General features: G+C 39.3%; 1 protein-coding gene across 11 annotated transcripts in view; it reads right to left on the bottom strand.

The window, feature by feature from the left end:
* Positions 1-16,413, bottom strand: part of ARHGAP17 (Rho GTPase activating protein 17) — a 137,898-nt gene that overhangs the window by 48,313 nt on the left and 73,172 nt on the right. For all 11 annotated transcript variants that reach the window (XR_011965929.1, XR_011965939.1, XR_011965920.1 and 8 more), the window contains exons 3-4: positions 7,852-7,956; positions 3,020-3,093 (exon numbers count right to left, since the gene is read on the bottom strand). Coding sequence is in view for 6 of the 11 variants with exons in the window: in XM_072603922.1 (XP_072460023.1) it covers positions 3,020-3,093; positions 7,852-7,956 (179 nt within the window). In the remaining 5 variants the exon portion in view is untranslated. The remainder of the gene's footprint in view (positions 1-3,019; positions 3,094-7,851; positions 7,957-16,413) is intronic.

Raw genomic sequence — 16,413 nt, 5'->3', positions numbered from 1 at the left:
CAGGGAATTCTACTGGGCAGAAAAACTTGTGGTTGCTCCCAGACCAGAGCACAGGCCAGGAGAAGAATAAACTTCTCTCCCTTCATTGTGCCACTCTGGAGGAACTGAGAACTTACAGGTGCCAAGAGTATACCCTCCCCTTGAAAAAGGTCTCAAAAGTTAAGTACCTGGCTGGGAAAATGCTCAAAAAAGGGGGAAAAAAATAAGACTATAAAAGGTTACTTTCCTGGTGAAAAGGTATTTTCTTCCATCCTTTTGGATGATGCATACCATCAGAAGAAGACATAAAAGTCAAGGCTTCTGCATCCAAAAACCTCCAAAATAAATACACAATGGTCTCAGGTCATGGAAGAGCTCAGAAAGGATTTTGAAAATCAAATAAGAGAGGAAGAGAAATGAGAGAGATGCAAGAAAATCATAAAAAGCAAGTCAACATCTTGCTAAAGGAGGCTCCAAAAACTTCTGAAGAAAATAAAACCTTTAAAAATAGACTAACCCAAATGGCAAAAGAGGTCCAAAAAGCCAATGAGGAGAAGAATGCTTTAAAAAGCATAATTAACCAAATGGAAAAGGAGATTCAAAAGCTCCCTGAAGAAAATACTTCTTTAAAAATTAGAATGCAGCAGATTGAAGCTAATGACTTTATGAGAAACCAAGAAATTACAAAACAAAACCAAAAGAATGAAAAAATGGAAGACAACGTGAACTATCTCATTGGAAAAACAACTGACCTGGAAAATAGATCCAGGAGAGACAATTCAAAAATTATGGGACTACCTGAAAACCATGATCAAAAAAAGAGCCTAGACATCATCTTGCAAGAAATTCTCAAGGAAAACTGCCCTGATATTCTAGAACCAGAGGGTAAAATGAATATTGAAAGAATCTACCAATTACCTCCTGAAAGAGATCCCAAAAGAAAAACTTCTTGGAAATATTGTAGCCAAATTCTAGAATTCCCAGGCCAAGGAGAAAATATTGCAAGCAGCCAGAAAGAAACAATTCAAGTACTGTGGAAATACAATCAGGATAACCCAAGATCTAGTAGCTTCTACATTAAGGGATTGAAGGGCTTGGAATATGACATTCCAGAAGTCAAAGGAATTAGAATTAAAACCAGGAATCACCTACCCAGCAAAACTGAGTATAATACTTCAGGGGAAAAAATAGTCATTCAATGAAATAGAGGCCTTTCAAGCATTCTTGATGAAAAGACCAGAGCTGAATAGAAAATCTGACTTTCCAACACAAGAATCAGGAGAATCATGAAAAGGTAAACAGGAAAGAGAAATCATAAGGGACTTACTAAAGTTGAACTGTTTACATTCCTACATGCAAAGACAATATTTGTAACTCTTGAAACTTTTCTCAGTATTTGGGTAGCTGGAGGGATGCTACACACATATATACAGACAGAGGGCATAGTTGAATAGGAAGGGAGGATATGTAAAAAAACAAAATTAAGGGGTGAAAGAGGAATATATTGGGAGGAGAAAGGAAGAAATGAATGGGGCAAATTATCTCTCATAAAACAGGAAAAAAAGCTTTTTCAATTGAGGGGAAAAGGGGGGAGGTGAGAGGCAAAAAGTGAAACTTAACTCTCATCATATTTGGCTTAAGGACGGAACAACATGCACACTCAATTTGGTATGAAAATCCATCCTACATTACAGGTTAAGTAGGGGAGAAGAGGACAAGTGGGGGGGGGGGGGGGGGAAGATGGAAGGGAAGACAAATGGGAGGAGGGAGCAATTAAAAGTAAACATTTTAGGGGAGGGACAAGGTCAAAAGAGAGAATAGAATAAACGGGGGGCAGGATAGGATGGAGGGAAATGTAGTTAGTCTTTCACAACATGACTATTATGGAAGTCTTCTGCAAAACTACACATATATAGCCTATACTGAATTGCTTGCCTTCTCAGTGGGGATGAGAGGGGAGGGAGGAAGGGAGAGAAGTTGGAACTCAAAAGTTTTAGGAACAAATGTTGAGAACTGTTTTTACATGCAACTGAAAAATAAGAAATACAGGTAATGGGGTATAGAAATCTATCTTGCCCTACAAGAAAAGAGAGAAGATCAGGATAAGGGGTAATCAGAACGCATGATGTTTTGGGGTGGGGGAGGGGAGAAATGGGGAGAAAATTTGGAACTCAAAATCTTGTAGAAATGATTGTTGAAAACTAAAAATAAATAAATAAATGGAAGAAAAAATAAGTCATTTTGTTTTGAGAATGCTGCAACATTCCTTGAACTAGTTATCTAGAGGCCTACTACAATGGTATTATGAAACCACAGTAAGGAAAACTTATTTTCAAGGTAACACATCTCCAGCATGTATCACCCCAGCTGAGTAAAACACCAATGAACACAGAAGTTAGAGCAGTCAAAAGCAGGACAGAGGAGAAAAGGGTTTGGCAGGAGATTCCCTTGGAAGACGCAGACTCAACGGACAATACGCACTGGTAGAAATAATGGTTTTAATGTTTTGCCAGCTGTGGAGATGAGATCACTTACATCTGTTAAAATTGTTCCCCCTCCAATGTACCCCCAGTGGAAGGAAAGGAACCCTTCAGGTGCTCTGACCAGCTTTCCCTTCTAGTTCAGCAGAATCTCAGCTCACATTTATGAATTTTTCTTAGAACAATACCTCTTGTAAGGTAAGCATTATAATTCTCATTTTAACAGATAAAGTGAAGTTCAGAGAGGCTAAATGACTTGCACTTATTCACACAGCACTCCAAGTCTAGTGATCTTTCCAAGAGTGCTCTCAGATGAGCCACTGTCCTGGGCTGGTTGCCCTTCCTGCCAGTCTTCTCTAGTACGACCCTCTCCCATGCCATGAAGGTATCTCTTCTTGTCCATGCTGCTCAACTCATTCCCCTAGACTAGAGAATTATACCTCTTGTGTTACAACAGCCACATAACTGTGCCAACACTCTCTTCTATTTGCAGACAGCTGCAACCCATAGGTCTATTTCCTTCATGGAACCATATTTTTCAGAATCATGTGAATGCTTACCCCAAAAGAGACTCTTCAAGTTGGGTAGATGCTTCCTGCATATTCTGAGCAAGGGCGGTCAAAGGGAGTTTTTTCTGTAAAGCAGATGGCATATTTTTACTTATTTTTATTCAGCACCACTTTGTTTTTTTAAAAAAATTAACTGACATTTTGTTTTAACATCATCTTCACTTCTAAATATTTTGCACCCTCCCTTCCTCCCAGAGACAAAGAATAAAAAAAAGAATTGTTTCACTAAAACTAATCAATACAGTAAGATAAGATTATACACAGAGTTCCACATCCATTGTCTGCCAAGCCTGTAAAGAGAGGTTCAGGAGGCACTTTCACTAACTTGTGTCTGATCTTTTCTCTGCTCTTTGTATACTTTCATACTTAAAGAGATTGCACATCGCAGAATTTTAGGGCTAAATGAAACCTTACTACTTAGAACACTGGAGCTGGAAAAGCCACTAGAATAAAGCCCACAGTGCTAGGGCTATAGAAGTCTAGGGTTAAGACTTTAGGAAGCCTTGACAGAGTTCAATCCTTGCATTTTACAGGAGAAACTTGAGTCTCAGGGAGAAGACAAGAATTGTAAATGTCTAAAGGCTGATGAGTGTTAGAGATGAGGCTGGAAGCCAGGTCTCCCAACCCCAAGTTCAGGACTTCTTCAACCATACACTACTCCCATTACACGTACACAAGCAAAGCCAACGCTTCTGAATAAGAATACTTGATTTTCAGGTGAATGACTACCTCTCTCAATCTGGCAAGTCATCAATGCCTTTTGATAAAGAATCGCAAGCATTTTATTCATCTCTGCCTCCGATTACTATTACTTATTAGCAGTAAGAGTATTAATATGATCAATGTACACAAGTTCTATTTCTAGTCTTTAAGGTTTAGAAAGCACTTTCTCAAAACAAGCACTTTCAAAAACACCACCAGGTAGGCAGGGCAAATACTTTTAATTTCCAAGAAGGAAGGAGACTCAGAGTTTAAAGTGACTTACCCTGGCAAACAGCGTTGATACCCTTCAAGGTATAGTTCAAATGCCACTCACCATCCTCATAAATCCTATCCTAATAACCACAAGTGAGTGACCTTCCTCCACCTGATTTCACCTGATTTCACATCACATTTTAATTTACATTCTTATCTAGTACTGGATGGTAAGCTATCACAGGAACGATACTTTATTTACAGTGTAGCACAATTACATGGTAGGAAGCAACTGCTTAACAAAAGTTTGCTGAGTAAGTAGAAACGAATTTCGAGAAGAGGCTCTTGACCTTTTTTTGTCATGGACCCCTTGCCTATGGACACCTTCCAGGAATATTATCTTCAAATGTACAAAATATACAGGATTACAAAGGAAACCAATTACATTGAAACCCATTTATCAAAATATTAAATCAACAAATACACAGACCTCAAATACAGAACCTCTTACAAGGTTTATGTGCTAAATGAAGAAAATTCACTTAAAATAATCACACACTAATTTACTAAGTGCAATAATTGAAATTCCCCACCCCTAAAGCCTAGATATTCTTCAAAGTTCTTCCTCAGGTCCAACCTCCACCAGGAAGCCATCTCTGACTACTCCGGGCTCCTGTCATCTGTTTAATAGGAAGAAAACCTTAGGATCCAGTGTCTCAGTCATCCAGGCTTGAAGCCTAGTAATCCACTGACTCTTCTCCCTGCCCAGCCCTCCTCACTCAATCGCTCCTGAGGACCTCCAAGACCTCTCTTGAATTCACATTTTTTCCCATTCCCACTGAAAGGACCCTGGTTTTCCACTCTCTTCACCTCCCATTTGTACTACTGTAACAAACTCCTTGCTCATCTCTCTGCCTCCAGTCTTTGTCTTCTTTAATCTGCCTTCCAAATAGCTGCCAAAACAAGCTCCCTAATGCACAAGTCTGACCATGCTACTTCTCAGTTCAGAGTCCCTCAGTGGCTCCCTATTGCTCAGAGGAAAAAATATCAATTCCTTTACCTGGTATTTAAGGTCCTTCACAAGTAGGCTCCAATATCTATTTCTTGCCTCATTTAATGAATTCTACATGTTAGCCACATTAACCTATTAGGTATTATTTTCTAGAGTCAACTTTCCCTCTCCTAAAACTGTGCCCTTCCTCATCTCCCTCTCCCAAACCTCCAAGCCTAGTTCTCTCTCATTTCTATCTACTGAAATTACTCCTTTCCTTAAAGACCTGGCTCAGAAGCCTCATCTCCACATAGCATTTCCTGAACCTAACACTCTACCCTCAACGGAAAGTGATTTCTTCTCTCTCCAAATTTTCTTATAGAACTTTGTCTGGGTCTCTCTTATAACCTTAATACATTTTACTTCATACAGTTATATGTGTATAAGTGCTATCCCCTTTCCTCCTCAACACTGTAGCCTTATCTATCATTTTTCTATCTTCAGTGCCTAACAAAACGCAAGTGTTTGTTAAACTGAATTAACCTGTAAGATTAAAGAGAGCCCAAAGACAGTTTTGTTTATACAGCTATTTTTACCTGTTAAAATCATTATAATAATTGCAGTTTTTAAGATATTAAAAGATCTCCTGAAGTCCTGCTCTGATATTTCCTCTCAGAGTTGGTGGCCTTGAATATCGAAGCCTAAACCAGCTCAGAACAAACTCTGGCCTGTCCCGTGGTTCTCTATATTTGGAGGGTTCATTACCACAAGGCAGGCCATCCAGGGATGAAGGTTCTTGACCACAGCAACTCAATAAATTGCTAATAAAGATAGAGCAGCTTGGCTATAGGCATTAGTAATAGAAGGTTTACACTAATGACAGCTCAGATTCTCAGTTTATATGACTCTTTTGTGCTACCTACTTTCATATTCATTATTTTCTATGATATTTAATAGCCCTACGAGGCAGGTAGAGCACATATCAGTATCCCCATTTTACAGATACTGAAACAGAGGATCAGACATTTCTCTACGGCTATAAGGCTAGTAGATGATACAGCCTAAGCTTGGACCCATGTTACTTAATGCCAAGTGCTATTTCTACTATGCTATGCTTCCCTTCTTGCCAGACTGTGCTAAATTCTGATGGATTTATTTGAACAAAATAGATTGGTGCTATGGTTTTTATTTCATACTTCCATTTCCTGGACATGTGAAGCAGCTGCTCCAAGAGAAAGGGAAACTGCTGTCATGTTTTCCTGGCCATCCTGCTATCTTTTCGGTGGCATTTAATTAAAGAAGGATGCAAATAGCCTGCATGCTCACTCCTTTTATTTAGCTGTTAACACAGATAGATGGCACAGGAGATTGAGGGCTGGACTCTTGAGTCAGACCTGAGTTTGATTTGGCTTGCCTCAAGGACTTCTCAGCTGGGACCCTGAGGGAGAGAGACACTTCAACACTCTTAGCTTCAGTTTTCTCAAGATTGAAAATAACTACCACACCTAACTCATAGGACTGTTATGAGTAGTGACTAAGGTTCTGCAAACTACAAGGTGCTACAGAAATGTGAAGGATTATTATGATGAACACTCCATGTTTCTTGGTATATTCAGAAGAAAACATAGTGAGTAAAATGCTGGAGTTAGAAAACATGGGTTTGAAAATCATCTGTGCCACTTTGCTGTGTGGCCTTGAAAACATGCCACTTACCTGAGTCTCAGTTTCCCTATTTGTAAAATGAGCAGGGCAGACAATACATTTACTGAGGTCCCTTTCCAGCCTTAAACAATTCTGAACCTCATCTAAGGTCCCTTCTAGTTCTAATATTTTATATTCTAAGGCCACTTTTAACATTAACACCTTACGTCTCAAGTCTCTACCAGCTCTGGCACCCTGTGTTCCATTCCAGCTCTAACATGTTCTGAGGATTTTTGAAAATGAGTGTGCTGGCCTACACAATTTCTTTGGACCCTTCTAACTCTAAATTCTTTAACCTAGGTATGCTGGGGTCCTTGCTTTTATACACCCTGATACTGTATATTCTGTGTTCCAAAATTGTTTCTAGCATTAACATTCTAGATTCTAGATCTAAGTTCCTTTCTAGCTCAGACACTGTGATCTACGGTTTCCTTCAGGCTCCAACATTCTCTGACTTTGTGAAAGTTAAGTTGGACTAGGTCAGAGGTGTCAAAAATGTCCCACCTCTGACCCCTCACTCCAGTCAGGTTAAAATGTGATTGGGAAAGAGTTAACAAAATCGATGAAAATACAACACAACAAAGACAATGCTACTATGTACCTTTCTGAGTCAATTTGCACTTGCTGGGATCCTTGTGTACAGCTTAGTGATCCTGTTTCTGTCTGACACCACTGGACTGGATTAGACCACTAGCTCTAATGTTCTACGATGCTTCGATCAACTTTCCCAAGTACACAGGACTATTATTGGAAGGCTAACTAGGCTCTTAACGTTCAATGTTTATGTATAATCTAAGAACTTATAAAGTAAGGGGTAGAACTGCCAAATGGATTACAATGCAAGAGAATGAAAGCAATCTCTGTGCTTGACTGGTGTCGTGTGGGAACTCCAGGGAGCTCTGAACTGAATAAGTCCATTCTTTTCTGTCTGTGACAAATGCTAACCCAGTCTTTCAAAACACCTATCACAGACGAGGAAGGAAACAATGCAAGTGAGTGGGGCTCAGGACACAACAGCACTGTCAGCAAAGGAATGTTATTGCTGGTAAAGGGCCACGTCCCAAGCTTCCTACTGGCTAGAAACAGCAATATGTGGGGTAGCTCCACCCATTCTATTTTAGAGCTGCACTGACTTGGGGGCAAGGCACCTGATCAAGAGAAAAGAGAAAGCCAGAGATGAAAGCAAACACACATCTCCAAAAGATCAAATACTTACATGTCGCTTATCCACATCTGTGCCAAACTGGCCTTGGAAACATGCTAAAAGGCGCTTGTGGGAATGATGGCACACTGACCGCACTGTGTCAAGCCGTCTCTCAATCTAACAAGGGAGGGGAAAGAAAGTTATTTTCTCAGTCTGAACAAGCCCTTTTTTTCTTTGATATGTTCATTAAGTGTGTGTTAGCACATTAAAAATTAATGCTATCAGTTCTATGGGGTGGGCATCTTCTCTCCGATTAAGTAATTCTTTGATGCAGTTGACCTGCACAGGCAGAAACAATCCCACCCAATTCAAACGTTGATTAAGGCATATATTAAGGCATATACACAGCATTATGTTAGGCAGACAAAAACCAAAAAAATAAAAAAAAACCCCAAAACAAATCCCAGTCCTAATCTCAAGGAGTCTATATTCTAAAAAATGTAGGTAGCTAAGTAAATGCAAGATTAATTTGCATTGCTGCTCTAGTCTGCTTGTCTTCTTCAACTTGATCAGGTATTTACACTTAAATTAAAAAAAAAATATTCCTACAAATCTCTAGGGACTAGACCTGTAATTTCATAGATGTGGCACACTCACAAATGAGGAAACTCACTCTATCAAACTTCTATACAGTCTCAAAGAGTTGCTAGAAACACTGAGAGGGTAAGTGATATGGCCAGTCACATTGTCAGTTAAGTGTCAAGGCCAGAACTTGAATCCAGGCCTTTCTGGCTTGAAAGGTGGTTCTCTATTGCCTCTGCATGTGGTCTCTCTCCTATCCATGTTAGGGAAAAGGCCTCCCCTAGCACAGAATATGAAGACACTTCTGGGGCTGGTTATTGAACCCAATCCCTCCCCTAAACTCAGTTCTAGATAGGTGTGCCACCTATCCCCTATGATCAGTTCAGCCCAAACATTTATTAAGAACCTGTTATGTGCAAAGAGTCATACATTCTGGGACAAGAGCATCAACTGTCACTTGCCTGGCACTTTATATTTTATAGTGAACCTAACAGCTCTGGGAAGCAGATAAACCAGCTATAATGAGAGTGGCATTTTACAGGTGAGGGAAATGTGACTCAAGAGAGATGACGTGTGGCTCAGTCACTGTCATAAGGAATAGGACAGATCCATGGACCCTGTTCTCCAGTGGTTCTTCCTTCCCCACATGTTAAGTTTTAAGCTCCCCTTTTAAAGTCCCATTAAGTCTCAGATTCAGTGGTTCTGTTGATGGTTCAGTAGATACTGCTGGTTGAGGTTACCATTAGATGATAACTAGGGTTATCATCAGATGGCTTCTCCTTGTCATTTCTTGATGCAATTACACATCTTAAGAAGAAAAATGAAAAAGGTGGAAGCTTTTTTTTAAACTCGTTAGGGGTTGGTCTGTATTTTTAAAATGATAAAGTCAGGGATTTTTGTGGCTTGGTTTTGTTCTTAGTATCCTTCTAAAGGCAGCACATATATGGAAGCCAACAGTTTAAAAAACTCTATAGAATAATAAAAATAGCTGAATTTATTAAGTGTTTTAAGGTTTGCTGTGTGTGTGTGTGTGTGTGTGTGTACACATATAAACATAATTCCATTTACTAGATCCTAGCAGGGATCCTTGCATGTGATGGATCTTGCAAATATTTGTGGAATTACTGAGGTTTCCAAGTTGGAAGAGCTGTATATGAAGATCCCATGCTCCAAACACTGATGTTGGGAGAAGACTGTTTATGTCAATGAGAGCCTCTATTCAGAAGGAATACAGTGAATCTACATTTTGATGACTCTTTAAAACCAAGAGGAAAACCCTTGGGGATGATTTTCTATTTTGAATAAAGGTTCCAAAATAAAAAACAGAATAAATTTCAATTCTGTAAACACTTGAACTAATGAGGTGATTGGGCGCCTCTTTGTCAATGGATCCCTAACATACCAGAATTTTATCTTCATAGCCCCTACCCGTTTACTAGAGCTCCTACCAACCAGGCAAATTTACATTCGTTGTTTTGAATAGCAGTCAGTAAAATAATCACTGCTAGTTCACTTCAAACCCACAGTAATCAGTTTTTTTACACAAAGAGAATCAATACAAATTATTGGCTCTGTTACAACCACGGCATCAACTTTCTCAAAGCAAAATAATTTAGCTTCCCAGTCCTCCAAAAGCAAGATTTTATGTCATCTGATTTTCCATCTTTGAGAACTGTCATGGGGGCATAAATTAACTGGTTTCCAGACATTTTAAAAAAACTGGTTTACTTTGTCAGACACAAAAAAGTGCATTTCACACTTGAAAAGCTGATTGTTTCCTACAAGAGCTGTCTTGTCTTCTGGTCTCCAATGGTGGATGTGTCTTCATGGTCTCACAGATCAAAGAATATCAGAGCATAGAGCAGGCATCACAGAAGGGAAAGATACAGGAGGGGGCCTCACAATACAGAATGTGAGAGCTCAGTCTCAGAATAAGGTAACATCTGCAAAACACTGTGCATGGTGTATTGCAGATGTTTAATAAATGCGACTTCTGCGCCTTCTTCTGGAATATTAAGGGGAGAAGGGATCCCAGAGATAATCAAGTCCAAACACTCCTTTTAGAGATGAGGAAACTGAAGTATACTGACAAGGCCATGGATGCACGCAAAGCAGCGACTCGAAGTATCCATTTGACACCAAGAGTTAATATGACATACGATGATAAATTATGACGATGATTCCCCCAAAAAATGTCTTTATTATTAACCATGTATTTGTATTTGGTGATTTTGGAGAACTTCCCAATAACAACAAACATTATGAAGAAATGAAATGAATAAACACTGACAGTGGAGAAGTGAAAACTGAGGCGCCAATATAAAGTCCTCTAAGTGGCTGGCATTTAAAGCTCTTTATAATCTCGCCCCTTCCCACCTTTCCAAGTTTTTCATAGCTCACCTCCTCAGTTCTACAAAATCTATCCTCCAGCAACAGTGACCTATTAGTAGTTCCTTGAGCACAACACTGCAGATCCCAAGTCTATGATTCTGCATGGGCTGTCTATCCCTTAGGTCTGAAGCTCTGCATTCTCACCTCTCTTTGTTCCAGTGGCTTCCTTCAAAGCCTTATTAGCCCAAAGCCCCTCTTCTAAGGGAAGTCTTTCCTGGATTTTCTCCCCATTCTTTCATCAGTACCTTCTCTCTGAGATTACCTTTATGCTATACACATCTTATATGTTCCTACGTATTTGTATGTTATCAACCCATTAAAATCTATGTTCCTTGAGGATAAGGACTGTTTTTCCAGTTAGCACAGTGTGTTAAATGCTTGTTGACTGACTTCATTTTTTATTCTTTATTACAAAGGATGATTTTCTGGAAAGGGAAGAAGAGAGAGCAATTTTTGAAGATGAAAATGACATAAAAAATTATTTTAAAAAACAAACCAAGGCCCTTAGTGAAACTCATATTAAACGCAAAACCAACAGCCAAACGTGCACAAAGACAGAGTTCACATCTTGCCCAGACTCTAAATACAAGATTCTTCCACTATTCTATATGGCAAACCCCAACTTCGTGGCAGTGCGCATGTCAATTTCCTTCTCTGAACCTCATCTGTAAAATGAGTACATTCAACTCAATTATCTTTAAGAAAAACTATATACAGAGAAGGTGAATTTACTTGCCAGTGATTTTGATAAAATAACAAAAAAAGATACAGGTATATTTATGAAGCATCCAATTTTTACAAGTAAGAAACAATTCTTCATCATTAAACATTAAATAGCTACTACTGAATTATGTAGATACTTCCATGAAAAGTGCTCTCTGCATAGCAGGTCAGTGGCTCTCAGAGGGTGTTAGGAATTTTACTAGGCAAGCTACAAAATTTCTTACGTTATATTACTGCAGATTAAAAAAACCCCAAAACTTGTAAGTTCATTTAATGTGCATTTTATTAATCTAGCATACGCAGTGCCTAAAGTAAAATATTTTCAAAGTAAGTAAAACTTGTCTATTACAAAAAACATTTCAGACCTTGAACTTGCAAAGAACTCTACAAAAATGGCTGCTCTTGCTGAAGGGAGGCTGCGCATGTCCAAGTCTCCTAATCCTTTTGCAATGCTGCTAACTTTAAGTTTGTGCCACAATTCCTCAACATAAAGAATACTGTGGTGGGAGTAAAAAAAAAAAAAAAGCTAACTCTTGAAGTAAGGCATTTAAATGTATGACCTTCAGAGCTGACTGTAACAGCTGATAAGAAATAGCCGATGCTACAGTAGCACTTAAGGAGACAACATCTTCAATGCTATGAAGCCACATGAATCTGTAAGTAAATGCTTAGGGGCAGTTCGGTGGCACAGTAGATAGAGACCCTGTCCTAAAGTCACGAAGACTTGTCTTTCTGAGTTCAAATCTGGCCTCAGATACGTACCAGCTGGGTGACACTGGCCAAATCATTTAACCCTGTTTGCCTCACTTTCCTCAATCATAAAATGAGCTGAAGAAGGAAATGGCAAACTACTCCAGTATCTGTGCCAAGAAAACCCCAAATGGGGTCACAAGAATTGGACACAACTGAAATGACTAAACAACAAAACACTTGGAGCACAGTGTACTCAACAACAACAAATTCAGGAAGGAAGAAGCACATGGCTTAATAAGGGGATAGTTTCCATGAAAGGGCATCTGGTAAGGTTAATGGCTGTCACTATACTTCTGCTAAATATCAATTTAGACAGCCAAATCAACACATACTTTTAAGCACCCACCTTACGTACAAGATCTTTGCGTCATGAACGAAGGTCATCTTTGCCCTCGTAGAGCTTATAATTGAAAAGGGAACCATGATATATACAAATACACAGAGGATGTGAACAAAAGTATAGGAGGCTGAAAAGTACAGAATGTATAGAAGGGAAAGTGCAGAGTTAGGCGGTGGAGAGCAGTAATTTAATTGAAGGGGTGATTGTGGAGGGAGTTAAATGTCTGGCTAAGGCACCTGTTATTAAAACATAAACTCCTTGAGAGCAGGGATTATTGAATTGTTTGTATCCCCAGATCTGAGCAGGTACTTAATCCTTGCAGGCACTTGATGAATGCTTATTGTTAACAGCAGTTAACAAGTGAAGCTTTAAAGCAGTGGAGTAAAGGATGGACTGGCGTAAAGAAAAGACGATAAGTTAAAGAGCGGCCAGGAGAATACTGTAATAGTTCGGATATGGATGACAGATTTGTCCAGGGGACACAGTCTAGCCTAATGGATAGTGTTGGACAGATTTAGGAAGACTGGTTCAAATCCTACTTGTGGCACTTCCTAGTTGTGTCATTAGGATCCCTTTTTCTCTGGGGGCAACATATCCTAGGAAACAGTGGCATTGGCTACAGTTATTTACTATAAGCATGGCTATAAAGTCTGTCTTCAGATCAGATCGCTGAGCTCTTTGGGATAAGCTGCCAGTGTCTCAGAGGGATGTGGTATTAAAGTAGATGAGCAAAGTAGATGAGGGCAAAGAAGGGATGAGAAGAAGAAAAGGGGGGAAGGACAGAGTTCTGCTCAGGGATAGGAACCTTAATCATGGCAGAAGGAAGGACAGGGAGAAGAGGAATATGAAACATTTAGAAGAATTAAAGGCTAAGGACAATAACTCACAGGTGACAGGTGGTAATCAATGCCACAGACCCAGGCAAATGAAGTCCCTACCTTGGGCATTGAACTTCAGCAGATGTCCTTCATAAGTGCAAAAATTATGAAGACAGAGGCCTATCTGGAGAATTCTAACTTTCAGGTATTAGTTATTCAATGGTATTGAAAACTTTTTCTGAAAATGAAGCTATGGCTACTTGTGATGAATTGAGGGACTGTGGGCAGAGCAGGAGCGAGGCCAGCCAGCACTATGTAAAACTCTTTTCCTCGAATATCCGATGAACAGTGTTGTCAATAACTTGGAGGATGGAGAGAAGAAGAGATTCATTTTTTGACCGGCCAGTGGCTGCACAAACCACATGGAATTGTAACAATGCAAATGACGGAGTGGATGGCCATGGTATTCCAGATTTGGCACTGTACAATTCAGTGTTTTAAATCATAATGTTTCGAGTGAAAAGGTGAATGTTGTAAAGTAATTATTCTAAATCTTCATCAATAAATCAGTACACCTTACATGGGCCCACGAATTTTGTGATACATTTTAAAATAAAGTTGTTCCTAAAGACAAGAGCCCTGCAAAAACATTTCTTTTTTTTTGCCTGAGACCTCCCCAACTCCCACACCACAAGGGCAGCCTGGGTGGCAGAACAAAAGGTCCCTAACATAGCTGGTATCTCAGAAAAGTCATCTGCTGCTAATTGCTTCCACTTCTCTTCTCACTTCCTCTCCCCTAGCATTACAGTTTATGAACCCAACCACTCAAATGAAATTGTTCCATCTGAGACAGGAAACTCTTAAAAGGTCAATGCAATTGTCTTCTTGCAGTCCTTACCCCAACTGACCAATATTGACCACCCCCTCCTGTATACTGCTTTCTTTTGCTTTTGTGACAGCCATGAGTAATTTGTCAGGAAAAAAAATTAATATAATCATACAGGGAAAAAAATGGATTTTTAATGAAATAAAGGACTTCCAAGCATTCCTGACAAAAAGAACAGTCACATATAAACTATGAAGGGCAAACACAGGAGTCAAGAGAAAGATAAGAAGTAAATAGGAAAAGTAACCACAAGAAATTAAACATGAACAAAGTGCTTACATTCTAATATGGGGAGATGATATATGTGTCACCTCTGAAGCCCATCATCACAAGTCATAAAGGGAGTTTAACTAGACAGAAAACCTGGGAGAAGTTCTATTATGTCTTAATGATTTTAAAAGATGAATGGAAAGGAAGAAAAAAAGAAAACACTGGGGTATGAAGGATGCAAAAGAGAGGGAGAAGAGAGGAAGGTTAGGGAAAATTATCTTACAGAATCAGTGGAAAGGGTTGGGGACTAACTGGAAACATGAACCTTACTCTCATCCGAACTGGTCAAAGAAGGGAAAAACACACAAAAATAGGCACAGGAAAAAAGTGGGAGAAGTGGGAATTAGAAGGAGATTACATTAAGGAAGGGAGTAGTTTTAAGCAAAACAAACTTTAAACAGGGATATACAAAAAAATTTATAGCTTTTTGCAGGGCACAAAGAATTGGAAACTGAGGAGGTACACAGCAATTGGAGTATGGACAAAAAAGTTAAGGTATATAATGTGATGGAACACTAATGTGTTCTATGAAACGATGAAGGTAATGATTTCAGAGAAACCTGGGAAGATTTGTATGAACTGATGCAGAATGAAATGAGCAGAATCACGATATCAATTTACATAATGTCAACAATCTTGTAAAGAGAAACAACTTTGAAAGAATGCAGAATGAGAATTTTTTTTACATGACTAACATGCAAATTTGTTTTGGTTAACTACAAATGTTTGTAATGAGTGTTTTCTTTCTCACTGGAATGTAGAGGTGGTAGGGAATGATTTTTGCTGATTGAAAAAAATACACATAATTGAATTAAAAAAAAAACAAAACAACACAACGCTCCCTGAACATCTTATCCTGGAATATACCTGCAGCTCCTTCTCCCCTTGGTGAGTTCCTCCTGGGGCCCCCATTTTGACAGGGGGTCCAGGCCAGCCAATCTTCATTTCCCTCCTGACCGTGCTTATGACACCATGCCCCAGCATTTTAACCTCCTTCTTAAGGGTCATTTTTTCCCATTAGAATGATAGCCCCTTGAAGGCAGAAACTGTGTTTCTTTTTGCTTAATTTGTAACTCCAGTACTTAGTAGAGTATCTGGCACATAGTAAGCATTCGATAAATGCTTGCTGACTTGAGACTGACTAAACCCAACTCAGAACCTCCTTCAAACTTCCCGATTTTTGTTTAGGCTACCAGTATCTTTCCAGTCACTTGAATTTGCAAACCTAGACTCATCCTTGATATTTTTCCCTCTCCATTATCCCACAAAACCAATCTTAAACACGATTCTTCAGCTCAGCATTTAGAGGGCTTCACAATCTGGCTTAGCTCACCTTTGCAGGCTTATTTCACATTACTCTGTACTCTCTACGTTACTGCAAACCAGCTCATTCATTATTTCTCAAATTCAGCAGCCTACCAGCTGTCTCTGGGCCTCTGCATGGGCCACTTTTCTAAGCCTCGAATGAACTTTGTTCACATTATTACCTCTTAGAAGCCCCAGCTTCCTTTAGGCTCAATCTAAGACTACCTCGTGTAGGAAGCCTTCCCTGCTATCCCTACTTGTTAGTACTTTCTCCCTCTCCAATTTTCCTGTATTTATTAGTGTGTGTGTGTGGTATCCCTCACCTTCACCTACTCTCACAGAAGAATGTAAATACCTTTAAATATAGGGACATTTTTTTTTTTTTTTTGCTTTTCCTCATACCAAGCAACTAGCCTAAAGCAGCGCTCCATAATGGGGATGTGGTAGATACTCCTCAATTTGAGTTTACTTTGTTAGATGAAGGGTCTGGGTTAGACTATGCCAAAGATCCTTTCTAGCTCCAAATCTACGCCTCCATGTGAATGACAGCGTAAATAAAGACTTTC

Source organism: Notamacropus eugenii, chromosome 1, assembly GCF_028372415.1.
Source record: "Notamacropus eugenii isolate mMacEug1 chromosome 1, mMacEug1.pri_v2, whole genome shotgun sequence".
NCBI classification, from domain to species: domain Eukaryota; kingdom Metazoa; phylum Chordata; class Mammalia; order Diprotodontia; family Macropodidae; genus Notamacropus; species Notamacropus eugenii.
Note: the sequence above shows the minus strand (reverse complement) of the source record. Positions and strands in the feature narration are given on the sequence as shown.